Source organism: Acanthaster planci, linkage group LG07 (genome assembly GCF_054643075.1).
Source record: "Acanthaster planci isolate LZ-2023a linkage group LG07, COTS_SCS, whole genome shotgun sequence".
NCBI classification, from domain to species: domain Eukaryota; kingdom Metazoa; phylum Echinodermata; class Asteroidea; order Valvatida; family Acanthasteridae; genus Acanthaster; species Acanthaster planci.
In genome coordinates, this window is record NC_141783.1 from 13,370,552 (window position 1) to 13,397,904 (window position 27,353).

A 27,353-nucleotide genomic window follows, 5' to 3' on the forward strand; every position below is an offset into this window, starting at 1 on the left:
GAAGTGATGTTCAAGCCTGTAGGTAGTGTTGAGTCGTTTAAAAAAATTGACTTCGGTTTGTCATACTCCTGTACATGAAATACCTTCAGTGCCATTAGATTTCAATATGTTTGGGAATTGATGTACAGGAAGAGCAGAGTGACAAGGCTTTACATCCTCCCCCTCCAAAAAAAAAAAAAAAAAAATCTTATTTATTGCTGTTGCTAGTTGGCTACCAGAAGTACAGGTTAATGAAGCTTCCTGTGCCAAAGAACTTTGCTCCATCCCTTTTACCAAACTAGATATTCTTTTTCACGTTGCCCATCAGGGACTTCCCACACACTGTTTAGTGCACCATAAATGTTGATTATCATAGGCAGGCCTACAAAAGCATGGAATTGCTAAGTATTTCCCTGTGAGTTTTGTTAGTTCCTAATCTGAGCTAATGGATGCAGACCAGTAAATACATGCACATAAGCTGCCATAGACAAAAGTGATAAATGTCCCCACTTTCACCTGTTTTCACCTGAGAATTAATTATTTAATCAGATCATTTATAAAGTAATTAGTGAATTTGTAAATTTTTAATTTTAATTCATTAGGGGAAAGTGAAATTGTGATCAGTACTGATAATTAATGATTTTGACTTCCAGGGAATTCCTGGCACCTGGGGCACCCTGCGAAATCAACGTGGATGGCAGGACGGTGGAGATGACCCAGCTTGCCTTGCGCAAGCCCAACCGCTTTGCCTTTGAGGCTGCCCAGCACCACATCTTCCTTCTGATGAAGAAGGACAGCTACCCAAGGTTTCTCCGCTCCAACGAATTCAAGAAGCTGCTGACCAACGCCATGCATACCAACATCAAAAAGAAGTAAGGCCGTCTCACAAAACTGCTTGAAGATTATTCCTTCAAGAAAGCCCCTTAATCTTGAAAAATGTGTGCAACCACAGCAGTGTTTTACAGAGATACTCATTTCAAGGCAACAATAAGTCAGTTCTTCCATCGGTTGTAGCGATTGTTACTCAGTGCACGAACGAAAGATGGTCATCTCTGTGCTGAATGATATTTAGGTAGCACAAAGACTCACAAATTTTTTGCCTTAAACAAATTGCAATTTGGGGGGGGGGTTAAAAATAATGAGAATATTTCCAATGCTTCAAATGCATATGTGAAATACCCCTTGTGAACATTGAAGATATAAGAATTGCAGTTTCATATCTCACCCGGCCTGGCAAAACAAGTTTACAGCTCACCAGAACCACCTGTGAGTTAAATGGCTTTTACAAGAATCTTGCACAGTGTAAACCAATAGAAACCCCTCAATGTTGTTCACTCACATAATGCCTTTTGTATAGCAGGATGCCAAGGTGGGTGATTCGTCAAAACAAAATGCAGACTACTCTTCCTAATGGAAAGGAAAACAAAAACACTGAAACAATGAAAGGTGTAAGACTCGTTTTGTTGGGTCTGGTCATTGAACGTGTGTGCTGTTTCATCTGAGCTGATTAGTCCCTTCGGTTTGTTCCTGGTTTTTCAACTTCTTTTGTGCTGGACGTGGTTGTCTGTGAACATCAAAGCGAAACCTATAAATCATAAAGATATCAATGAGTGACTTTTTTGTAGATTCACAACTTGTGGCTCCAAGGACAATGACCCAAAACAACGAATTGACACTTTAAAACAAAAAGCAGTGGGTGCCAGATTCCCTCAGTTTATTCTTTGTACGTCTGAAATACTTACTTTTTTTTAATTCAAATTCACATTTTGATAGCAGCTTAGTCAAGTTACCTTAATTTGTTGATCCTCTTTGTGTTGCAGATTCTTTCCATTTGGACGGAATTTAATGCGCACAGCCAAAGTCACGCCTGACGCCACCCCAATGTCTCTCAGGAGGCGAGGCAGTTTTGGTGATGAGGAAGGGGAGGGACAGTCCATCGGGGAGACTGGTATGGTACACTCTCTGAGTGCCAGCAACCTCCATGACTATGAGATGACTAAAATGTGAGTACTAAGAGCTACTCAGTCTAGAGTATGTTTAGGCTTCAGTGGTACTCCTGAAGACTTCCATCAACTGTTAAAGTAACAAATTTTCCATTACTGAGTGTTAATCTAGAGGCTGTAAATTAACTGCAAGTCTTGTACATATATCACCCATTTGTTCACTGTCAATTTACTGTAAGTCTTGTAAAAATCACCCGTTTGTTTTGTTTGTTAGATACTAACACTTCTGAAGACGTTCTCAGTGGGTTGAAATGTCACATTTTCTCTGATCTCATTTCCCTTTCGAAAGGTTCAAGCCTACAACATGAACATATCACACCATGTTTGTATCGTATTCCCCCCATAGATACTCAGATGCACAGAATGGTCACAGTACAGAGGAGAATGGCATCAAACAAACCAAGCAACCAATGAGGTGAGTCTTGACCTTGTATTATGAAATGATGTTTCTTTTCCTTTGGTGTAATGTTAACAAACGGGAAATTGTCTTAGCAGAAGAGTGTGGTTAGCTTGGTGAAGAAATCTGCAGAGAAATGAAACTTCCAACTTGGTTTAAGAATAGAAGAGTGTGGTTAGCTTGGTGAAGAAATCTGCAGAGAAATGAAACTTCCAACTTGGTTTAAGAGTAGAAGAGTGTGGTTAGCTTGGTGAAGAAATCTGCAGAGAAATGAAACTTCCAGCTTGGTTTAAGAGTATCCGCTCCAAGCGGAACATAAGAGGGCATGTTTTTGGTACTCACCACATAGGTGCACCATGATTCGCGCAAGTATATGCCTGTTTAACGGCAAGTACGCTGAGTACACGTAACTAATATATTCCGAGTTGTATGGTCTTTGTGTACACACAGAATGCGTGCGAGAACCCGCTTGTAACCACCCGTCTTTCTTTTGCTGATTGGGGGTGCATTCCAGCTCGGGGCGCTTAGGGACGGGGACCAGAATTAGAAGCCATTACTACTGTTGCACCACACAGGTGCTGAGGCAGTAGTCCAATGTTTAATGCCTTGACTTTCCAACTGCAAAGATGTACAGACACCATAGGTTTAGAACACAAGCAAGAGTGTGATGCCACTGCACTGATGGTACTTTGTCAGATTAGTGTGCATAAAAAATCTGACTGTGATGGGTCATACAGAGTAATTTTTGTACCCTTTGTTTGTGTGTTTCTTCCGTGCCTAGGTTTTCCTCCTTACAACCAATCCACTCAGCAGTCCTGGTGCGCAACAGCTCACTGACCAGGCTGGAGCTGGCCAGTTGTAATGGCCAGGCCCAGAGGCCGGGGTCCGGGGACAGAGACAGCACCTCCCACTTCACCACCACCACCTTCACAGTCAGCAGCAACAGCCACACCAACACCAACAACAGCACCTGCCAGCTCTTCACCGTGCCCATCTGCAACCTGCCCACCAAGAAAAGCCTTATCACACCGTGGGAGGAGGATGGCAGCTGACCCTAGGTCACAGGGTCAATGTTTGTGGCACCACATAGCCCCTGTAACTCAACTACATGTAGATAATATAAGAACGTGTAATATATGAATAAAAAAAAAGTTTATAAAATTGTAATTGATCTATCTGTTTTATATCACAATGTCTGACATTTCAGCGTTGTCATGTTTACTTTCGTGTACGGGTGGTAAGGACAAGCAGTGCCTAACATGAGTATGGCTTTGATATACAGTGCTGCGACAGAACACCTGTGATTGCCAGCTTAGAAACAATGTTTTATGTTTTCACAGGTCGAATGTCATTTTGTGTGTGTGTGAACTGGGCAACTTCTAATTCCAACCAACAGAGGGGGGAAAAACTTTCGTAATGATAAACTGAAGTAGAATATAAAGGTAACTTGAATGTGTCAACATTCCAGTTGCATTAATCATTGCAGTATTTTTACCCGTGCCGGGTCAGTCGTGCTAGAATCCATGAATCGTTATATTCAAGAATCGTGTTTATAATTAGTATCTGTTCTTGTCCAACAGCCCTGGACTTAACCCCTGTTGTCCAATTCTGTAGTGCCCTAAAAGCAGGCAAATGAAGAACCATCGTATTTGGAGTGTTAAATTTCTGTTTATCGTGAGCAGATACACTGCATGTAATTTTTGACATCTTTACCGAGGCAAGCAAGGGTGATGCCCTTGAAAATTTCAAAGTTTCACAGCCATAGTGGTGTCAGCAAGGCACAGCACGGCACATGGCCTTCAAGATCATGTGATTGAACCGTCAACTGCAGAGGGCGCTGTGGGCTACTTGTTTGGCTCTGTCACTTGACAGATTGGTTGAACAGAGGCTTTGCATGGTAGCCATGTTGCAGTGCAGCTCTTCTGTACCACAGGAAAGTTTCCTTTGTACATACCCTGTGGAACAAAAAGCACTGGCCTGCAAGATGGCGGCTACGCAAACCCTCTATAGGTCCACCAAATTTCATCCCTCACCACCACAAGACTTAATTGTAGAGCAGGTTCGGTCAATTGGGTATTTGTTTTACTATAGTCAAGTATAATTTACTATTTGAAATAAGGATACGTTGACTGACTTTTTCTGATGTTCATTCCTTCTTTATAAAAGAATCTAGCTTAATTGTGTGCTGTTGCTTTTTCTCTTGTTTAGCTATATTTGTGTACTTGGGCCAACTTATGTACAGAAGAGAAGAGTTTTTAAGTAAAAAAATGTTCATATCATTGTATCTTTCTGAACTGTACATAGAGATATTTATTTATAATTGAAAACCAGCATTGGTATCATTGGATTATTCTTCATCATTTAGATTGTAAAATTGAATGGCATCATGATTGACAGTTGATGTCAATATACTGCATTGGATAAGACAAATACCGTACCAGCCACCCATTTGTACGTGTAAGCAAGACTATTCATTAGATAAAAAGTTAGAATCTGAATGTTCCTACGTGCTGTAAAATAATGAGACAAAGCATAGGAGTACAGATTTAGCAATTAATTATGCAAGACACCTACATCTTGACCTCAAATTTTTCAACAGGTGTCTACTCTGTTTGCCTGTATTAGTAGACAGGTGTCAACCAATCAGCAGCTTTGGCTTTCTTTAGTGTTGGGGTCACATAAACGTTTCACACAAGTTAAACGTTTAGAGTAGGCTCTGGTGAACTGATGATACCTGAACTTGGTCTGTGTACCTGCAATGATTTAAAAAAAAGCAATTACACATATAAATGGTGCATTCTTAAATATGGTGCTTCTGCAAAAATAAGAGCAAATACTGATGATCCTGAGTTATATTTCCTCTACATGACACCAGCACTTGTTCCTGTAGCAACAAACGAACGGGTGCTAACACACATTCCTTTCTAAGCCATTCTTTACTGTTTCTGTGTTCTATTCCATCTTAGATCTATTCCTTATTGCATCTATTAAGCTATCACCAGTATCAAAATCACTGAGCAGTTCATTAACCCCCCCCCCAAAAAACTCCAAAATTCCCCTCCATGACAAAAAAGACAAGTGTTTTTACAAGCCATATTTACTCTAGAAATGGTACCATTTGTCAAATAGTACATGGTAAAGAAAAGATCCAAGTTTCCTGGTTGTTGTCCAATGCTCAGCAGTGTGTAAGAACTGCAGGTACAGTTGAAATGCAGCTGTTCATTCATCTTGACGATGAAACAGATGATGAAAGCTCTGAATAGATTTCTTGACATTTTTGCCAAATATAATTTCTCAGTTTTTGTTTTACATCATTAAAAAATTTTTACTAATTTAATATCAAGCTACTACTAAGCTGTTAGTATAAGTCTTGAAAACCAGAGAGTGCGTAAGTAGCTGCAGGTGGCATCCCTAATACAGTGACTGGTTAGCTGCATTCATGTGGGTAAGTTCCATCCATGGCAGCTGTATGTATTTGGAATTGTGGATGTACTTACATGTACATGCATATGTACATGTGATGTAAGCCTACTAGAACAGTTGATTGTGAAGCTTGGATACATTTTTGGAATCCTTGAAGGCAAAGTTGACTTTCCTGACACTGTAACAAGACACTTAACCATATGCTGCCGGGTGTTTTAAAAATGCAGTGCCTACATACGGGTGATTTTCAAGATTTTACGTTTTCAAAATTCTTCAAAAATTCATAATTGTGACCTGTCACCACAAAATGAGCTGAAAGTCAGAATTTTCAAAAATTGAAATATTGGTATTTTTTAGTTCAGCAGAAAAAGAGCTCTCCAATGGCATGTACATGGAACACTTAGGGTAGAAGTATAAGGTGACAATGTGACATTATTCTGGCAGCTTTGCGTCTTTGTTCCCGACATTGTTTCAACATTTCAGACCAGGCATGCATAATGCTTTTGTCAAAACTGCTGTAAAAATGACATTTTTAACTATATGATCCTGCGAAATATTTGGAATTAAATAGGAGACAGATTAGTCTTTCCAAATATTACAAAATCCCTAAATTAACCTCCACTCCAATAAGATTTTGAACCTTCAAAATAGGAAAGAGCAGAATGCGACTTTATGCTCATTTTGTCGTGACAGGTCACAATTACATTTAATGGCCTTTTCCCCCAACATGAATGACTGTCTGGTGGCTACTCTTATCTAACATGCAACCTCCATTGACATCCGGGTATTTCAGCCAGGCTTGCCGCCCTGTAAAGAGCACCAAGAATTGCGAGGTGTTAAGTAATTTCCTTTGTTCCCAATGAATGCCAGTGGCGTCTTTTCACAAGCAGCTGGATTAGCGTGCAGCAGTACTATATCGCTCATCGAAGGGGAGCTGGAGCACTGGTGCGCTATGCCGAAAACAGTGGTATACTGTTTCAAAACAATGACAGATTACCTCCGATAAATGCAAGCTGAAAAATGATGGCAATTCCCAGCAGCGGGTCTTTTGTTCCGAGTACAGTCTTTTGTTACAAGGCCCAGCTCCTTTGTCTGATTTCGGGCACCTCAGCTATGCATACAAACCCGAGGTACCCAAAACCGGGTTCCCCAGCAGCATATTGTTAAAGCAGATCACGTAACTGAAACTTTCTGTATGCCAGTTTGTTTTTTGCAAATTCATTGGCCATGAAAGTAAAGAATAAATCCTCAAAGCACCCTACCAGTGATTGGAAAAATAACTGGTTCCAGCTGCCACGATGCTCCCCATGTCCCGATGTCAATAACCCATGTAACCCTTCATACATCCGCTGTTATCGTAGGCAACACACGCAGTAGTTAAATAGCAGGCCCCAGTACTAAATCAGCATGATGACAACTGTACATGACACAATTAGCGTCAATATCGTTGTTTGATAACAAATTCATGGATTTTTTATCCTAACAATGAGCCCCCTTTCTCATTTACACTGTGTACAACAACATACAGTTGCTAATGAAATGCTTGACTAGGGTAATGGCGGCCTATCTCGGTGGCCCAACGCCTTTTGATCGGATCATACTGCTGCTGGTGGACTTGGGACAATCATGTAATCCAATCTGTCTGATTAGCCTCTGGTTGTCAGGCTCCTTATAAGCAATCCATCACATGTGACAAAACAACTCTGGCATTTGTCATTGTTTATTTGAAGTCTGCACAAGGTAACATAATTACATCTGTTAAAATTCAACAGAGGTTAACCATTTTCAACCCAAATTAAGGAATTAAAGATCTCAATAATACGAGGTTTAAATATTAGTTTGGGATTCTTTTAGCATTTCTGCCAGTTGTCTGTGTGTGTAGAAATGACTGTAAAACTAGGCAAATGACAACTGTGTATATGTTGTAAATATAACATGTTAATTCAATTTCTTGATCAGAAATTCAAATTTATCTTTACCTTTGGCTTAGTTTACTAACAAACAAACAGAGAGATTTTATCTCTCAAATGCCGGAAAATGAATTTGATTTGTCTCAAATTTGTATTTTATTACCTGTTTGTTTGGTCTAAGCGTGGGGGTTATGAAGATCAGGTAAAAAGCTTGACATTTTAAATTAAAATGTATTCTATTGATAAGAAAAGGATACTTGTTTTCACATACATGTACTCAGTTTGAATATTTTAGTGTGAGATGCCTGATTTTGTGCACGGGAAACCTTGATTTGGAAGTTTGATCCAGTACACAAAATGCAAAGTCAGCCTTTGCTCATCCCGGTCAGCTGACCCACACAGCAGAAAAAAATCATTTCTGTATCTGGTCCAGACACGACAACGTTACTTACCTCTGACTGATGCAACAGGGTCTGGATATGTTTATTTAACTGTCTGAAATAGCTAGTTTCTTACCCAGACCTGCCAATTTGTTGTACTTCTTCCTGAGGTCAAGTAATACCACACAATAGATTAAAAGGTATTCAAATGAGCCCTCAGTTCATTTTAAATTCTAATCTATTATGTGGTGATGCCTGACCTCAGGAAGGAATACGACAAATTGGCAGATATGCTTACCAAGGTCTGTTGTGTAACCTCCTGGCTCAAACGCAACAGCTGAATTGGGCAGCTACGGTCATAGTGCAGTGTCTTGTTGTTTGGACCATGGAGCTTTTCGATCAGAATGTGTCGTCTTTCTGAAAGGAAGCGACAAACGCACCCCAATATAGTCAGTGCAGTTGAGCAAATCTGTGTGTTGGGGGAGGCAAGCAGATTTGACCTCATGTAGCATGGGATTGGTAGCTCAAAGAATTGCCCAAAAAACAAATGCATACCTGTCAACCTTTCTGATTTAATCAAAATCAACCTATCTTTAAGCAGTGTTTTAGTTGAGTACCAAAGCTCGTGTACCGAGTTTTTCAAGTACACACAGTGCCGAGTATGGGCCGAGTCCAAGTACTTTTTAATCAAGTCCTGGGCCAAAAATCTGAGTTTGAGTTTTTAAGAGTCCCAGTACGGGCTGAGTACGAGTACAAAGATATGGAGTACATCCCGAGTACATTTTAAAACTACAGCAATCAGCACCGTTACTTAAATGTGATACGTAAAGTAATTACCCAGTATTCCTTGTGATCTCTAAAGCCCCAAGACATAATTTCTGATGAAGAAGAAGACATGTCTGAATTGAACTCGCCGCCATGCGCCTGAGACTGTGTCACACATTTCCATTAAAGAGCAATTTGCCCAACCTCTTTTCCACGGGTACAAGCTTTCTGCGCCATATTAGTTTATAGAAAATGCCTTGTGTGATGAATGCCCACTCAGCCATGGAAAAAAGGTTGCAATTCATTTCGCTGCTATTCTTGCAGTAGGAATAGGATAATGAAAATAGTGCACCATCGATATTGTGAGCGAGTGCCAACACCCATGAGTGCCAACACCCATGCACGAATACTCAATTTAAGTCGATAAAGAATTTAGTGTATACTTTCATCATTGTCTTGACAGTTATAAGTTACGAGTAGCTTACACTCTGTGAAATTTTTGGTCAAAGTTTAGTATTGAAAAATTAGTATCAAAAAAATGTGAATTTTCTTTCGAGTACAGTGTGACTGGATTCAAGTTAACCGAAGACAATTCGTCGAGTTAAGGGACAAGTCCGAGTACAAAATTATGAGCACGTGCTGAGTATTGCTAAAATCATTGAATCTTGATATCGTTAACTGTTCAATGCTGCTTACTGAGAGCCTCAAGGAATGCAGCGTATGTTTCCTCATTTCGGACAGTGGATGCCACAACTGCTACAGGCCTTCCTTGACCATCACCCTGACATCGCAGTAACATATGCAGCAGGTGGACTAATGGCTCAATGATTCGAGTGTCGTACACCACATCTGAAGTGAAGAAGAGACTTTTGTTGCAACAAGTGGAGTGCATGACAGTAGAAAAGGTATCTTGGCTAAACTACGCCCTTAGCAGTAAACAAGTCAAAGGTTGCAAGTTACAGTCGCTAACTTGTTAAATGCACTCCACTCTAAGAGCTTGCAAACAATGTTTTGAAAGACGTGAGTTGCCCAAAATCTGTCCTCGTACTGCAAAAACTCAAAAAAATTCTAGGTCAATGTTTTTGTTGACCAAAAACATGAAAAATAGAGCCTCTGTGTGGCAAACTCTTGGTGGCGCACTGTTTTGTGAATTGCCTGCCTTCCAATGGTCTATACCTGCTGCTAATGTAAGTCCAGCATTCAACCTCTTGACATCCTTCTCATCCACTGCTTCCCAGTCAATGCATTCCACAGTTATGACTGGTTCATTCTCATGTCCGCTCTGGTGGACTGGGATGCCTGACCTTTGGGGCAAAGCTTTCCTAAGACATTCACTCAAGTCAGACCCTGAATTCAAACAACACCAATAAAAAAGAGTGTATCTAGACACCATCTCAGCTTTGCGGGAGTAGAAAGCTCCACAGAAGATCATTCTTGCATGGCTTATGAAAGAGGGACTGTTAATAGGAATAGCTGACGGTGGTGTATGGATTCATGCCAAAGCCTCTGAGCAAAGGTTACAGCTTCAATATTAAACGCTAACACTTTTCATTTGTATAGAGGTTTCATAAAAAATTTTGGAACTTAGCAATATTGAGTCCCCATAACTGGTGTCAGAGGTCATTGGTTCAATTGTAACACACTTTGCGGAGTAAGCATTGCTATCCTGGCTTTTCCAAATATGAAGGAATGCACAACATTCTAATGGCTGATCCAGATGTACAGAAAGGAGATGGAAAAACAGAACTGTTTTTCCCTGATCTGCTTAAGTATTAAATTACTGACACACTTCCATTTAACTCAACATACCTGGAACATTGATGGCGATGTTCTCTTCTAGACCTCTCAGAACACTAGCATGGCAGTCTGAGAAGACATAACTGGTGGGTTGGCAGAGTTTGCAGACAGCAAGACCAGTGAGCCCCATGCCACTGCCAAGTTCTAAAACAGCTCTATACAAGGAATGTAAATATACTATACAAAGTTCAGAACTACTGCATTGAAGGGTTTACAATATTGAAAAGTTCTAGAACTAATTTATATAGGGAATGTAATAATGCAAAGAATGACTTGATTAGCTTGAGATTACAAAGCAACAATCCTATTAAGGGGAAGATCCACATTTATTTTTCAAAACTTGTGTGTTTTTTTTTTAAATGTCTTTCCCCAGTGCATTTGACGAGTAAATTTCATTTCAATCGGAGCCCTGCTTACCCACCTTCCAGAGAACACCTCCTTGTTCTCCACTACCCATTCTGTCAGGCAGCTTGCAGCAGGCCAGGTGTTTAGCCCTGTGGTACCCTGAGATATCAAGCTGACCAACTCCTTCAGGGTCACTGCACAACTTGCACCAAACTTTAAGTAGAGACAAATACTAATGGTGTGATTCATGAACACGTGCTTTGTTAGCTAACGAAAGCATCACTTCTCTCTTAAGCCAGCTTTTATTTGGTTGCGGTGTCATCATTTTGCACTCTAGATCTAAACAATAGGAGCCACATATATTTTTCTCCCACACTATTGGTTAGGTCACCAATACAATAGAGTCTACACACTATTGTTCAAAATAGATGTAACAAATTAGACACATGTTCTCTGTTTTCATTCTTACCAGTATGTATGTCCTATAGCAGTGGTCCTGGGTCTCTGACTGTGGTTGGCTCAGCAGTTCCGTGTAGGTCTCATACAGGTCATCAACCACCTCATGATTGTTTTCCTCACACTATGAAAAAACAGCGTGCAGGTTTTTCATTCAAACTTTGTAACTGGCTGTTGCTGACAATAACGTGAATACAACTTTGGCAGAGTAGAAAATTCTGTTGGTTGTATGCATTTTGAATCCTCTTTTTGAGACACCTGTGGCCATGGACATAACACTGTGCCAACGTATTTCTGAACACACATGCATAGTTCTGAGCACCCACAAGAATCTAGAAAAAGACCAGTTGGCTACTGCCACCAGCGCCTAAAAGTTTCTCATGAGTCTAACTTTCAACAGCCAGCCTGCCAAAAAAGGTAAGCATGGAAAGAAATTGTCTTCTTGATGGTTTAATAGTTTGTCATTAGGTGGACAACTTGCATATCAAACAGAGTGACGACAACAAACTAAACCTGAAGCATAATTTGGCCAGGATTATGGACAGAATATAATAACTGCTGGACTGAATTTCATGTATGATTTCTGAATGTCACTTCTTATTGGGGCATATATCCTAAAAAAGGTCGACTACAAAAATGCGGCCTTTCCACTGGATATAAAACATAAGACTACTGAAGATACTGTAAATTCCCACCTTTTGTATGAGAGACTTGAGGAAAGACTGTTGGTATTTCAGCGAGGGAGGGTACTTCTTACACACGTCTGATTTTACCGTCTGTCAAGAAAGTGTACACATAAAATTCAGTACTGAAAAATTTCTGCCCTATCTTCTGTGATCGTATAGTTGCCAGGTCCCTAATTTGCCACCTGTTGTCAAGGTTGATTGGTTTTTCACTGCAAGTAGCGAGATAATTGCAACTACACTGTCATGGAAGTAAAACATTTTTTAATCAACATGAACCTATTTGAAAAAAAGTAAATTTCTGAGAATACTTCAAATATTGTAGCCATTCACCATCCATTATCTGCCCCAAGCAGGACCAAGAGAGGGCGCAATTTTCACAGCAACATGGGCTCATCAAAGGGAACTGCACTTTGCCAGTTCACAACCACAAACAATGAAATGCAAGCGTTTAGTTGCATCATTACCAACAAAAATGATCCCCACACACCTGGCTCTTTTCAACCGGCGAATGAATGCTTCTGCTAAAATGTATTAAAAGTTGGTAAATACATGTAGGTATGCCAGTCTAAAAATCCTTTTCTTAAGGCATTCCAAACATACATCTTCGACAACTAATCTTCAAATGACAAGTTGTGAACACCATTTATTTTTCCTGCTGGACTTTTCTGTTTATTGAAACACTGGGAGAAACAAAATCTCAGGAATTCTGGTAAAACTACAAGTCACTGTTCTTCTAATTCAGATTTTAATGTAATAGAAAAATATTTACCACTCTGAGTACCGACAGCTGTGCGTCCATGTTTTGGAGAGTGTTCGCCACAAACTGATCTGAAAACTGTTCCAACACAGTTGAAAAAAATATATAAAAACTTCATAAAAAAGAATTTTCATTTGCTTATGCTTGTCAATGCTTTCATCTAAAAACTCAGTCATTTCCAACTGATTCAATTAAGTAATCAAGCTGACTTTACCTGAGCTAACGACAAATCAAACAAAAGTCTTTTTATAAGTAAACCTGAGACCTAACAAAGGAATTTGTGCATTTTCACAGCTGATTCAAACAGCTTAGCTACACAAAATAAGTGTTGAATGACTATCTGTGATTGACTTGTGATAAATTTATACAACTGATTTGATTTGAAATGGGGAGAGGGTGGTTGTACCATCCACACAAAGTTCCTGACTGGTAGCATGGCAAGAAACTGTTCTTCAATCGTCACAAGGAGGGAGTCGTCCATGTCGTCTGTTAGGCCAGAGAGCCTCAAATGATCAGGAAATGTAAACATCAAAATCAGTCGATAAGTCTCCCCGACCCCGAGTCTCTGCTTTCTTTCACTTTTCAGTGAACAATGGTGCATGCATCATGGGTCCCACAATTTGTACAGAATGTGCCAATTTGCCTAGAATGTGAAAAACCAAAATTAAAGACCAAGTGAAAAGATATCAAGCAACTCAATGGACAAACTTTTTCATCTCATAAAGATTAAATCATGGCCTAACATGACTAACAGGGTCATTTGACTATTACATTTGGAGGTGGAGATTTCTTACTCTGTACTTTATAAAATGGTAAAAATCAGTGCTGGTGTAAAATTAAGATTGTCAAGGTGGCAAACCCTGATTTAGGACTGGTAAATATGCTGAAGGACATAAATGTAAGACGTGACGCTGTAATGTGTCATACCTGCATGTAACAAGAACATAACGAATATTCTCTGGTTATACTGTCACATGCATGACTGTCATGACTAGCCTAGACTGCCCTAGCCCCACACGTAGGGCTGTAGTGGCTCTCTTTTACAATCTGTCTCTTTTCTGTGTCAAAGAGACAGATTGTTAAAGAGAGCCACTAGGCCTACAGCCCTACATGTGGGGCTAGGCTAAGACTAAGAGTGACTGCCCCCAGTCTAGTATGGGGCTAGCCTACAGACATCAGCTATCAGAAATAAAAATATGCACCACGAATGAATTTATGCCCCTCCCTGTTATGCCCCATTCATCCAGCGTCACGTCGAGACATCTGTAACATACAGCTGATTTGTGCGTGTTCCAGCGGAATTTGTCAACATGAGTTTTTTTTGCATAAAAACGTAATAACACTTTGACAGAATACCGAAAGCAATTATCGCATCAAAGTCACATATAGTAGAGGGCGCTGCGTGTCTACCAAATCAATAGGGGGCGCTATTTATTGGTCGCTGACCGACTACAGATGCACTGCGAACAACACGTGGGTGCGTTGGCACACGTGCACGTGTGTAGTATACCATAGAGGGTTCCTTCCTCCATGAGTATACTGAGCGCACTGTGGTCGCTTTAATCCGTTTATTTTCGCGACTTCGTGTATCAGCAAGAATTTAGTCTGAGGAATCGCTGGCATACCTACGTGATGACATTGATGGAGTAAGTACAATGGATTTTGCTTTTATTCCACACTTCACAGGAATAAACTTCATGACTAGGCCCAGTTCTTCAGTACCCCAAGAGCTGTGGGGGTCCAACGTCAGACCCCACCACAGTTCGGGGGGGGGAGGCCTAGTTCTTCAGTTGAGAGTGGTGAGACCTTGGATGGAGAAAGGAAAACACCATGCTGAGACTAATCCTACCTGTCGCCTGTAGGACTAGGATCAACACTAGGCATGCCTACATTAGGCTGCAGTACACGGCATGGCCCAATTCTCGGGATCTGGATGAATACTCTGAAAAGCTCTAAATGAGCATCACTCAGAATGGAACGGGGGAGTTGTTCAGTACAGCTGTAGATGGTTTTGCAGTGCTGTTTTGAAGCTAGATATCTTCTCAATAGAAGTCATGTGTTTTGGCAGCTTATTCCAATCTCTTGCCATCTTTCTTAGGAAATAATGAATGAAGATGGGATTGTGACACAGACTGTGGAAGGCAGGCCCATGGCTGTAGCATGAATAAAAATCTTCCAAGCTAGTTTTGACACTCTTTAGCATACCTGTATTAAAGTACACATATTTCCAGAATTCTGACAATGCATGTACTGTTCATGTAAACTTACTGACATGAGATGCTTGGCCTTGTAATTTGGTAAGGCCAGGTACTTGGATGAATCATTAATTACCGTAGATGAAAAGGCAAAATCCCAGTCTTTCTTGCCAGACTGACAAACTTTGGCATATAAGTATTTCCAGAATTCTGACACTTTATTTGTATACAAACATCCTGTATGTTAGCCTATTAAGCCTGACACAAAAGTCAATGAAAAACTTGGTTCTTGATATACTAGTAACTTCTGTGTTAAGTTGTTGTCAGTTGATGTGGAGATCAGTGGATTTTCAAAAACTCAGATTTGAATTTAGACTCAGACCTTCTGGACTTCGACTCAAACAATGAGAACATAGCTACCAGGACTTGGCCCAAGCCCCCCTCCCTGATTTTTAACTTTATTTAACCACACAAGACTGGTGGTCTATGCGTTTATATGTCTGTGGTGCCGTGGCATGTGCAAGATGGGAAAACAGGACACGACAAGGTTTTGAACACTCCTCGGTATGTTTTTAAATTTAGGCTAATTGTCTAAGTACAAAAGGATTTGCATGGAATCCTGCAAATACATTCTGTTCATGGAATTTTGAAGTAGTAGTTTACAGTTTAATGAGTTGAAGTTTGTACTGTAGTGTGACATGTTACAGCAGACTGCCAGAAGTCTGTCACATGTCTTTGATGGGTCCGATGTCCACGAGCTGGGCGGACGTCGGACCCTTCAGTTCTGGGGGTAGATAAGTGACACAAATTCCACTTTTTTCAATCAAATTTTCCCTTGAGAATGAGAGCAACCATTAAGCTTGAGATACCCAGGCTAAAGGAGGTTTTTACACCAAAAATCACAGAGGGTTTCCTCATCATTCTTCCATTTTCTTCCCAAGGATCATACCGTACCGTACATTTTGTGTACATCACACAGTGCACATGCAGCGACAGCCAGGGGCCAGTATAGCCGAGCTAGTTCCGCATGTCATTTTGACTATTTTTGGAGGTGGCAATGTTTAACCTGTCACTGCTAGCACAGCACTTGGCCTGATGGTATCACTCCACAGTGATCACACAGGCCACTCGTGCCATAATAACAATATATTCCACCCCCTACTCGATATATGGACAAACTGGCCATTGGCCCACGCATGTGCACTGAGGGTGTGATGCACACAGATTGTTCAGTACAATGTGATTGTTGGGAAGAAAATGGGAGATACTTGATTGAACCGTCCAATTTTTCAAAAATAAGATTGGTCTTAAAGTCTAAAAACTGGCATTAATTACACGGTTTTCAAGAGCTATACATGTAAGTACCTTAAGGCTGCTCTCACTTGAAAATTTGATTGAAAAAATTGAATTTGCGTCACCGGTAATGATACCTCAAAAGCTGGATTAATAAAACAGATAGCATTGCAACCCCGTATAAACAAACATGGCCTCCAGTCAAAAAGATTAGTGATTTTAGAACATCGCGTAGACATGCCCCACAGTTCTTGGGGTAAACCTCCTAAACATGGCAAATATCTTTTCTCTATCAATCATGTTCTTATTCTCAGCCTGGGCCTGTCACCTAGCCCAGATTGGACGGCACTTTTGGTCTCTTCAGTTAGGGTTATGTACATGTATGAGACCTGGGTGGGACCATGAGAGGGCACAATTTTCCTAGCAACGGAGGCTCCTTTGGTGGGAACTGCACCACAGGAGACTGTGTAGTACACGCATCACGGTTGCGTTGCTACCAGTAAATGAACTCTCCCCACCAATATGCATGGCATGGCTCTTTTCGACCAATGAGGGGGTGCTTCTGCCCAAGGCGGATAGACCTACTGTACATGTACACTGTACATTTCAGAAAGAATTCCATGATGTCTGATGATGTACACTTATCCAGGCTTTTCTTCCCACCTCTAAAACCAAATGCCTCTTCATTGTCTTCTTCATTCGTTATCATCCTGTAATTGGCACTAAATGCGTTGTCATGGTTGTTGGATGATCAGATAAATAAATAAATAAAATAAATGTAGATGTAATGTACATGTAGATGTGGCTTGATACCCTCTGCACTAATGGACCATGGAGAAAGAAACCTTATGACACTGGTCTGAAAGTTCAAGTGTTTTGTGAATACCAGCAACATTTTCACTGCTAAATTTTGACCTTTAAGGACACTGTTTTATTGCTTTGAGACAGCTGGTAGTATCTATATTAATAATGTTAGGTCACTGTAGGGAAATATTGGTAGCATCAGTAATGGATTTCTTTCCGTACATGTATGCTCTACCATCGAGGATATCAAATAATTGTGCCATCGCATTGTAATTGTTACTGTTCCCTCATGTGGCACTCTTGAAAAAATTGCCAAAAACCCCACATAATCATTTGAGAAGTTCTGTAAACTTAATGATTTCTATTATTATCTCAATTTACATGTACATACACTTAAAAAAACATTTGTTAGAAAAGTGTTTTTAATTTTTGGGCAGGTTTAGAAGTGTCCGTTTTGCACTGAAGGAAAAACAACATTGGAAAATTGAGCCAAAATGAAAATTTCATTGGAAAGTGGGTTAGTAAAATCAGGAGTGTTTAATTAAATTAGTGGGAGTTTGATGAAATTTCACTTACTTTGAAATTTAAGGTAAAGATGTCGCTTCAGCAAGGCACTGGAGGCAAAACATCAGACTGCACCAAAGTTAGGGGGCGCGCAGTTAGGGGGCTTCAACAATACATGAAGGATGTTGCTGTGACAACAGTAAAAGCTGAAGGGATGCATTGCTTTTGTTTTTTGGGTTTTTTTGTAGGAGGAGGTCATTAAGAGAAGATGATGGAGCAAGGAGTGGCCAATGAGTGGACAGCATCAGTGGAGAGCACAGTACCTGAGTAAGTTCCTTCCCAGCACCATTCAGTGACATGCTGGATTGAGAAAGTGAACTTTTATGTGTGTCTTAATGCCAACTTTCCCAAATTCTTCAAAATCCACCAGGAGATTTGTGGAAGATTGAGGAAGGTAGAGCCCGGCCTCTTGTAGAATTTTGGAGAATGTACCATTCTGGGGTGTATTTTTTAGGATTCGGAAAGGTTCCCAGGAACCACCGTCTTTCTATGCTGTCCTTACGTTTGCCTGCTTAAATAATCATTACTTTGTCTACACTTTGTCAGCTCTGACAAGTTTGGCCTCAAGAAAATGATGAAGTTGACTCTGATGTTAGCCGTAGCACAGACAGTGAAGGTAAGTACATGTACTTTGTCCAAAGACTGTGTGTAAAAAGACCCTATATACCGAACACTTTTGTGCAGAGTGGCATTAAATGCCATGGAAATTGTCATATTTTAGTTCTGAAAAGTAGACAAAAAGTCAATGAATTTGATTTTCAGAGTTCGTGGGAACCTTGCTTGTAACAATCAGGGCCCAATTTCTCGGCGCTGCTTAGCACGCGATTTCACGCTTACAGAGGCTCTGCATATTTCATGCATACCGTAAACTGTAAGTACAGCCAAATGCATCCTAACTTTGGATGAAAGATTTGCTTAAACTTAGTGATGTAACAACAGAAATCTCTATCCGCACGCAACCGTTAGCACAACCACCCCAAGCCCCGCCATGAAATAGTGCTCAAGGTCAGCACATTTTTCTGCCAAAGTTAGCACAATTTTTTCTCCTGACTGAGTTAAGAAGTCCCTTGAAATTAGGTCCTGACCCCACCCAGCCTGTTACACTTTGCACTCCCCAGCACTGTATGGTTTTATGGATTTAACAGTGACCCACAATAAGAGTCTATGCAGTGATGGGTTGAAACATGGATGTTTTACTCATTTAGGGAAAAAATTACCATTACAGTATAACTAAAAACCTTACTTGACCTTTTCTTGTTGTTTTTGTCATTTTCCCCTGTGTTTAGATGTGGGAAGGCCTCATTGCCAGGTGAATGTACTGCCATGGATGTCTTACATGAACGTTGAGGCTATCTAGCATCATGGTGCGAGTGGACTGACTGATGAAATCTCCAACGTGAAGAGGCAGGTTACGTCATAAGTAGCACAGGTAAGAGTCCTGTGTTTCATATCATTGGTGGCTTTCTGCAAGGATGAATCTGGGAAAGGGAGAGAGGCCAATTGGGGTCATGACCAAAAAAAGAGCAAAAATTGTTTTTATTTGAAAAAAATGAAAGGATCTTTTTGGTCTATTTAATTTCCCTTTTGAAAAGTGGAAATGTAGTCTACCCCTCAAACAACTTTAAAAACCTAGTCAGTTTCCCTATATAGTTTCTTTCATAATATACAGTAAACTCCGGCTAAGTCGGCACTCTCGGGACTCAAGAATTATGACGACTTACACGAATGGCAACTTGTGTTGTAAGTCATTTTGCCAACTTACACATATACATGCATTGCCTGTGTACAATTGTACATTAGGACTTATCACTTGACACTTCTTGGCAACCGTGGCAAAGGAAACTGATACTGAAGCACAATTTTTTTAGTGCCGACTTACACAAAGGAATTTTTGTGGTTTTGTGGAAAAGGGAAGGAGAAAAACATGCCAACTTATATGAAATGACGACTTATAAATGCAGACTTTGAAATGAAATTTCCAATGGAAATGCGTTACAGATGGTCTGGACTTTTGTCCAAAGGCCGACTTAAGATAATATGACGAGTTACACGATGCCGACTTAGTTGGAGTTTACTGTACGTTCAAAAAGCTGGCATGCCTGGTATGTCCATAGCCAGAGCACAGCGAACGCTTGCTATGCACCATCTGTTCACAACCATAAAACCCCTTTGTACCCTCTGATCGCCGCCGCAATTTGTCAATGGTAAACCGCATCCTTTAAACTTTGTGTGCTGAGGTATAGGAAATTGAATATTCATGCTTTGTTGGTACTTGGTATGATCTCATGACAACATCTAATTTAATGCTTGTGCAGCAGCTTGCATTACACCGTGTGCCCTAACTCTGTATGTGCAGCCATTGCCCTTAATGAACTCTTTCTTCAGGAGTTATTTTGGGAATAAATAGCCTGGTTGTTTACAAGATTTTATGTTTTATTTGAATCATTTTAATTGTGGCATTTGCACAAAGGAGTATTTTGTGAGATTTTAAGATCACTCCCTGTGATGAAATAGCACATTTTGTTCCTAATAAACTAAGCTTTCCAGTAGTCGTGAAATTTTGTTGGCCAGTCTTAGCCAAATTCGTGTCAAGTCTTTGAACACTAATGTATTGGACGGAGGAGAATAAAATGACAAACTTTGCATGGATAATGGAACAGTGTATCAAAATTTTAAAGGTTTATTTACGATGACAAAAGTAGGTCTAATGTCAGGGATTTTTCTCTATTTCCTGGTCAAAGCAACAATTTGTATTTAATTGCAAGCCAAAAACTACAACATGTACAAGTATTGTAGGGATATTACTGGCCCCGCTTGTCCGGCTAAGATGCATTTTTGGAATGTTTTCTATTATTCGTCTGACTCAGCGGCGACCATCATTGAACACTTTGAAGTGCCTGAGTGTCAACTCCTTCTGTGTCCTTCCTCAGTGGTTGAATGCACCCACTATACTGGAATTGTCCACGTTTTCCTGGCCTAAAGTTCATTTTCCTTCATGGTTCATTGCTGTTTCATGACAAATTACCATTAATCAATGGTCCACATTTCCTGAGAAATGTTTAACATGTTCAAGGAGCAATTTGTTTTTTTTAACAGTAAGACTCATGAAATGAAGCGCCTAATCATAGACATAAAATACCTTTCGACCGACAACAGTAGGGGCATAATTTAAGAAAAGTCTCCATTTTTAATAACCATAATAACCATGGGAAAATGGGTGCCTTGTCCCCTGGGGTTTCATGATTTGCTGTGCAGCACTGCTCTACATCAAAGAAGATGGATTGGGGCAACTGTGGCAATTGTCCATCAAACATTATTTGGCCCTGTTGGTCTTGTTATTAAAGTTTTAACCCAGCACAGTTCTTCCTCATAATATTGGCCGTTAGTAGAAGCCAAGGTGTACATTTTGTGAAATTCAGATAAATTATTGACGTCCCTGTTTAGTCAATATTTTGAAAAGCAAATTTAAAATATTTTTTCAAGTTTTATCTGACAGAGCACTGAGAACTGTGTTTCCAAAACATTTCAAGTCCAAACATTGAAATCACATACATTATGGAGATTTGTTCAGGCTTTTTGAAGGTGAGCAATGAACATGGGCAAAAATTTAAGTGTTCAGAGCTCTCATTTAAAGAAGGATTTACCTTAATTTTGACGTATATTGAACCAAAACACACAAAGAGACCACATTGTAAACATTTAGCAGTATTTTCAGTCACCGTCCAAAATTTTCGATTTGTATCCAACTCAACAGACATGTCCACACTGTTGAAATATTTATGCCCACACTTTTGAGATCAATCGTTGATTTCTGTAGGAGCTGTTGGTCCATAGATATTTTTGGTTTGCGGTCTTCCCTGATTGACATTACAGTATTACTGTAAAACAGTGCCCTCACTTGTTAGGAAAAGGGAAAGACAGTTTTAAGTGTTTGAAATGTCACTTTTTGATTCACTAAACCCTAAAGGGGTGTCTGGAAAAATGTTTTTAACAAAGAGTACGAAATCACGAATGCTTTCAGAAGTAATAGGTCAGCAGTGTCAAAGGAATCCTCTTGTCAGTAACAGTTTTTAATGAAATAAAAGATGTAAAAACAAGGAGTTTTTTTAAAAGAAATGTCCAATTTCTGCTGCAACTTAGTTTCTTTTGTGATTAATTTCTTCCCCAGACTTCCTCATATGAAAGCTGTGGGTATGCCCCAGGGGAAGCAGACCATGATGCTGGTGAGAAGAGCGCCATCCCCTCCTTCAGCCTGGAGAGAGAGAAGATGGAGGACAAGATCCTATTGGACTTCACAGAGATGGTTCATGAGAATGTCAAGGAGAGGAAGTAACTCAGATAGATGCCAGTCCTCGCCTCCATCACTGAGGAGGAACAGTTTCAAAGATTGCATGAGGGATCCTCATCAGAATCGTTGGCACTGATTCACAAAAAGGCAAGGAAAGGACTCAATCTTCTCAGAGATGCAGTTCCTTGCTTCCACCTTAGTGATGGAGCATTTGTACACTACTCAAGGATCAAAGGATCATACGTGGTGATTAATAATTTGAACAATTGGTATTCACATCGCAAAAATGAGCGTCATTTAATTTAGCTATTTTCTGGCATCAAAACAAGAAACTTCCACTACAGAGTACTGAAGTCTCATGACATTGAAAAAAAAAAAATTAGTTAGCACCTTGTCCAGGTCCTTCACAGCCCTGAAAATGATGTCTAAAAAAATGAGTTTTAACCAAGTAGTGTGAGGGCACTGTTTATGTTTGTGATTCTCAATCACAGAAATGAAGCACTTTGAAGATGTATCTCAGCATGAAAAATTACATGTAACTATTGAGACCCTTTTATTCAGTAAAATGATGAAATGCATGTCTGTTTACAAATCTTCCCCCAAATCACATATTTTTGTAATTATCTGTAAAAAAATCAGATTTGTGGTTGCCAGGACATAAAAAAACAGCTTCAGAGTTTTCCAAAACCTAGATACAAAGAGGTCCAATATTTCAGTCATTTTTTCTCAAAATGTCTTGAAGTGAGACAGATACGTGTACATCATTTTACCACAATAGGGTTGTAAAGTACTGGCCAGTCTCATGCCACTGTACCCCCCCACTCTCTAAGACACTCCCAGTCTCTCACCCCCTTGCCTTAGAGTCACCCCATCCTTAATCTATGTGCAAAGAGAGTGACAGGTGGCCATTTTGAAGTTGTGCTATACCTAAGCAATACACATTACCCAATTCTTCTTGGGCTCTGAAACACGACTAACCAATTGCATCGTCTCACTTTCTATGGTGCTCAACCGAACATGAACATGAGCTTCAGTGTACAATAAGTAAAATCAATGAGGTACACACCTGGCTGAAAATTTTCAAAGACAAATGTCTGATCCTTTAATTTCTCTGAGTAGTGTATATTGGTATACAGTACAACGCTGCTATAATGAACAGGGCAGGGACCATACACAATGCTTGGTGTAGCATACCTCCCCAACTACTGCGATTTTATTTGTACTGTTCCAGTCTTCACATTTTCATCGCCCTAAAAATCAAAATGTTCTAATTTCCATAAAAAAGGGGAAAAAGTCCTGGCAAAAGAGGGCGCTAAAACAGAGGGGGATGCTATTTGCAGAAAAAAGAGGGCGCTATTTCCTATGTTGATATGTCAGTTGTTATACATACACACATACGTGTGTGTTTTTGTTCTTGTAAAACAGATTCTCTTGTGCGGCTGCTGGTTTTGCTATGGGCTCATAACAAGGCCGTTCCAATTTCGGAGTTTGACGTCTTAACTTTTCAGTCACTGTCATCAGTCCTAACTTTTTTCTTTAATTTAAAGCAAATTTGTGATGTTCGGTAAAAGTGCGCAGAAAATTTGGGAGCCAAGAGGCATGTTCCGTATACCGAATTTTTCAGTATAGTGACGTTGTACTGTACTTAATCCAAACTATTCATGACTTAAGAGGTACTCTGTAAATTGAATAGACAATTGGTCAGTTTGCGTTGAAGAAAGACTATTGTTTGCCTTGAATTTTTTTCTTTTCATCGTAATGCATTGACTTGTATTAATCCACATTTTAAAAATTCCAGTTTACATTTAAGTCATCAAGATGCTTTACATGTACTTCAAAATTTGCAAATAATTACCATTTGGAAAGACTCGAGACACTTTGATACTACTTTTTTTGAGGACTAAAAGCTTGTAACTCTTGCATGCATTTAAACATTGAATGGTGTTCCCGTTCAGGCAGCCAGAATACCAGGACTGTTCAGTCAACGAAGTGGCTATTCTGAACCTCAGTTTTAGCAAGTTTGCCCCCCGAACGGAGATATTGACAAATGGGAAGAACCACCGACATAGGGCTGGGTAGCTCAGTTGGTAGAGCACTGGTACGGTGTTCCAGAGGTCGGAGGTTCAAATCCCGCTCCAGTCAATTTCTTTGTTCATCTTTATAATTTTTTCCTTGGACAAAATTCTATCTCCATTTTGTATTTTCCAAGTTGTACATCCACATTGCCAGAGCATTAGAAAAAGTCGTTCACTTAAAATTATCACAAAATGCAAGTCGCAAATTGTTGGCTCAGTGCTGAAAGGTTGTTACTGCAAAAATGTAAATTTTGAAACCACTCTAAGGTTCTCTGTGCACGAAAGAAATATTTGATTTAAACAGTTTAAATTTAACCAATTTGTTTTCCAAATTAATGTCTAAAACAATATTTTCACTGAACACCTTTTAGTGCATTCTAAGGACCTTTTAGCACTAACATGAAATTTGTTTCATTTGAAAATACCGGTGTTACCTTGCAAAAATGCTTTGCGTGTATGTAAAACAATCACCATTTATTGCTATAACCGGTTAATTTCCGTTTGCAAGTGAAATAAATGCTCATTTATTTAAACTAGCAGAACAACTTGTTTGTACATGTATATCTATTTGTAAAACTGTATTACTTTGCCACTTACCCCTTCTCCTAATCTGAACCATTTCACACTGCCAGAGTTTAAGGAACATCTGTTTCCATCTTTAGATTTTACATTACAGCCTCATCCTACAGTGAAGCCCTGCCAGTCTTAACATCTTCCAAGCTCCTTATATAGAGTTCCCTCTTGGAGCCTTTTAGTCTCAATTTTATATGGGCTACAATAAACCCAACAGTAATATGGCACAGTAATATGGCACATTAAGAAGCCATGTCCTTCAACCCCATGGGATCCTCAGAGCTCTAATACTGATAGTCCCAAGCCCTCAGCCATCCACTCTACCCTTCCTATCAGCTCTCAGACTTCCAGCCCCGAGGCCTTCCACCCTTGCCTATCTCCAGTACAGAGTTGGGCTGAAAAATATTCTAAGTCCAAACAATGGAAGGTTTAACATTTAGAAACGAGCACATTTCTTCAAGAAAGTGCCGTGGCATAGTGGTTAAGGACACTAACTGCAATGCACAAGGTCCTGGGTTCAATTCCAGGTAGGCATGCACAATTTTGTTAAAAAACTTAGTATATAAAAAAAAAAAAAAAAAAAAACCTCCTTTTCCAGGGACCCCGGGATTTGAACCGGGATCCCCTGGCCTGGCAGCCAGCTAGCTAACCACCAGGCCAATTGCCTCTTGATATAAATCATTTCGGAACTTATATTTAAAGGTTAGGATTGCGCAATTTCAAAAAAGGTCAGAGGGCACAGCACATTTGCAAGTATTTAAATAACAAAAAAGGAAATTTCCACATTAAAAGCAGAGAATACACAGAATATTCAGACCTTGCATGTGTTTCAGAACATTTTAGGTTATAACATATTTGCAAACCTTTCTATACTTACACTTAGAAATGTTCACTTTGATATCATGTGTCACTAAAAATTCAACTGTGTTGGTTGGAACTTGAACGCATAACTTGGAGAAAGATTCTGCTGGGATTAGAACATCAGGTTTTCTAAATGTTTCAATTGTAGAGAATATTTCGCAATTTTTGGTATCTTGCTATAAATATTAAAATGTCAGCTTTTCTGGATGAGTGGGGGTGCAACTGCTATGATGTAAAGCAGGGAATTCAGACAGTGTTTGGTTCTCTTTTTCCTCTTTCCACTACTATTGTCCAATTTTATGGTTCAGTTCTTTTTTTCCTCTTTCCGTTACCATGTACAGTTAAGGTAGCATTCAGTTCTCTTTTTCCTCTTTCCATTACCATTGAGCGATTAAGGCAGTGTTCAGTCCTTTCTTTCCCTTTAATCTTTCCATTACCATCGTGCTATGTAGCACGCTTCATGGAATGGTAACAGCGCCCTCTATGGTTGGTCAGCATTTTATAGCAGAGCCTCTGATGCAGCAAACTCAACGGAAATTCCTCCTGCCAGGATTACTAGAAGAAACCAATAAATGTCATCAAGTTCTGTCAGTTTTACTCCCGTGTTAACCCTGAAGTTGCCGGGTTATTTTGTACCATCTCACAGCCGAGATCTTGGCTGTCCCAAGCCTGATTTTTTTTAACACTCAGCGTGCATTTAAAACACCTGACCCCTTATCAGTATGGATATGAAGTTTAAATCAAGCTTGACATACAACTTATAGTTGATAGGTCGTTTGAAATTGAAGGTTACAAGTGTACCAGCCACTGTGTGCACAAAGCACAGCAGTTGAAAAGTGCAGTTATGTTTATTGGGTGGACCTGTTTCGGGAAAGTGGGTGCTGCATGAGAACAGTATTATGTGTGATTGTCACAGAACTGCTTTTAAAGTGACTGTAAAAAGCTGCTATATGAAACTAAACTAGGCTTGGAAAAAACTGGAAAAGTTTGGCTGACCTCTTTCATGTGGCCAAGTGCTTAGGTTCTATGGTTTCCAATCATAGGGTTGGAGGTTCGAATCCAGCTGCTAGCAGTATGTTGTGGCCCTTGGCAAGCCACTTCACTCCTGCTTGCCTCTTTCCACCCAGGAGTATAAATGGGTACCAGCATTAGCTGGGAAGCAACCTGTGATGGACTGGCATCCCCTCCAGGAGAGAAAAGAAATATTCTCAGTCATTTCATGCCAAGGAAACTGCAATAAACACCGGCTTAATGAGCTAAACTGGCTTGGACCATACTTGCTTTTTTTAAAAACTTTTTCTTTCAGGAAAAAGGGGTGCTTGTAACAAGAAAGATACATATATGTGCGATTTTCACAGAATCGGTGTCAAAAAGACCACAAGAGAGTTACTCCTGAAGGCTCGACTACTGTACTGTGGCGATATCAGAGAAAATCTTGACGGCGACAAATGAACACACACAATTAACTGCACAATGGTGCTTGTTAAGTTGTCAAACCTGAAAGTAATTTGGTTCAGGTAATATCTTAGGACCCCGATTGGCTTGAGTGTCTATATTTGAAATCTTCAATATTCCCTTGATGTAACTTTGTGCATGTGTCTGTGACATCAATGTACGGCCTCAGCATCATCTTCAATACTTGACAAGACAACTAACAGTCACTGCAGAAGACAGATTTCTCCTGGATGGACAGCACACGGTTCTTCCTGTCTCACTACCATCTCTTCTTCTATCCACTTGCCAACAAGTGCTCTAACAATAAAGAAAAAGTTAACTGGACTGGAGAAATAGAAAGGCCTCAT

General features: G+C 39.9%; 3 protein-coding genes and 1 long non-coding RNA gene across 16 annotated transcripts in view; 2 read left to right on the plus strand and 2 right to left on the minus strand.

Moving 5' to 3' along the window:
• LOC110981810 (regulator of G protein signaling 9-like) overlaps window positions 1-7,978 on the plus strand; it is a 51,067-nt gene extending 43,089 nt beyond the window's left edge. The window contains exons 11-14 of the mRNA XM_022239749.2: window positions 633-851; window positions 1,800-1,982; window positions 2,329-2,397; window positions 3,161-7,978. Coding sequence (XP_022095441.1) covers window positions 633-851; window positions 1,800-1,982; window positions 2,329-2,397; window positions 3,161-3,431 — 742 coding nt within the window. The 3' untranslated portion in view covers window positions 3,432-7,978. The remainder of the gene's footprint in view (window positions 1-632; window positions 852-1,799; window positions 1,983-2,328; window positions 2,398-3,160) is intronic.
• Window positions 4,440-14,300, minus strand: LOC110981811 (protein-lysine N-methyltransferase EEF2KMT-like). Of its 2 annotated transcripts, none has more exons than XR_015425899.1 (11): window positions 14,101-14,300; window positions 13,305-13,541; window positions 12,911-12,976; window positions 12,151-12,231; window positions 11,469-11,579; window positions 11,076-11,212; window positions 10,667-10,809; window positions 10,034-10,204; window positions 9,554-9,706; window positions 8,391-8,505; window positions 4,440-5,132 (listed from the first exon to the last, which is right to left on the minus strand). XR_015425899.1 is itself a non-coding variant. In XM_022239750.2 (11 exons), exons 2-11 carry the CDS (start codon window positions 13,497-13,499, stop codon window positions 5,076-5,078), a joined length of 1,233 nt encoding a protein of 410 aa, XP_022095442.2. In that variant the 5' UTR covers window positions 13,500-13,541; window positions 14,101-14,299; the 3' UTR covers window positions 4,440-5,075. The 2 variants fall into 2 exon arrangements, 1 of the variants encoding a protein (XP_022095442.2); XM_022239750.2 differs by having other exon boundaries at window positions 8,391-8,509; window positions 14,101-14,299.
• A 53-nt stretch (window positions 14,301-14,353) lies between these two features.
• LOC110981773 (uncharacterized) lies at window positions 14,354-24,653 on the plus strand. 3 transcript variants are annotated; one of them, XR_002598498.2, is made up of 7 exons: window positions 14,354-14,544; window positions 14,997-15,657; window positions 17,628-17,707; window positions 17,943-18,021; window positions 18,301-18,370; window positions 19,041-19,183; window positions 21,923-24,653. It is a non-coding gene; the product is annotated as an uncharacterized LOC110981773 (long non-coding RNA). The 3 variants fall into 3 exon arrangements; XR_002598499.2 differs by lacking the exon at window positions 14,997-15,657; XR_002598497.2 differs by lacking the exon at window positions 14,354-14,544 and having other exon boundaries at window positions 14,555-15,657.
• A 531-nt stretch (window positions 24,654-25,184) lies between these two features.
• The window catches only part of LOC110981885 (heparan sulfate glucosamine 3-O-sulfotransferase 5-like), a 37,877-nt gene continuing 35,708 nt past the window's right edge, over window positions 25,185-27,353 (minus strand). For 7 of the 10 annotated variants that reach the window (XR_015425896.1, XR_015425898.1, XR_015425897.1 and 4 more), the window contains one exon: window positions 26,844-27,303. The gene's annotated coding sequence lies outside the window, so the exon portion shown is untranslated. Of the gene's footprint in view, window positions 27,304-27,353 lie in introns of all 10 variants that reach the window. The other 3 variants (XR_015425892.1, XR_015425889.1, XR_015425888.1) reach the window with 3 other exon arrangements.

What these genes read in the sequence shown, in the direction of transcription:
- LOC110981811 (XM_022239750.2), bottom strand. Translation starts at nt 13,499, where the DNA reads ATGCACCATTGTTCACTGAAAAGTGAAAGAAAGCAGAGACTCGGGGTC. An exon ending in GCTATAGGACATACATACTG is followed by an intron (nt 11,213 to 11,468) that starts GTAAGAATGAAA and finishes CTCTACTTAAAG; the next exon opens with TTTGGTGCAAGTTGTGCAGT. An exon ending in CATCGCCATCAATGTTCCAG is followed by an intron (nt 10,205 to 10,666) that starts GTATGTTGAGTT and finishes GTTTGAATTCAG; the next exon opens with GGTCTGACTTGAGTGAATGT.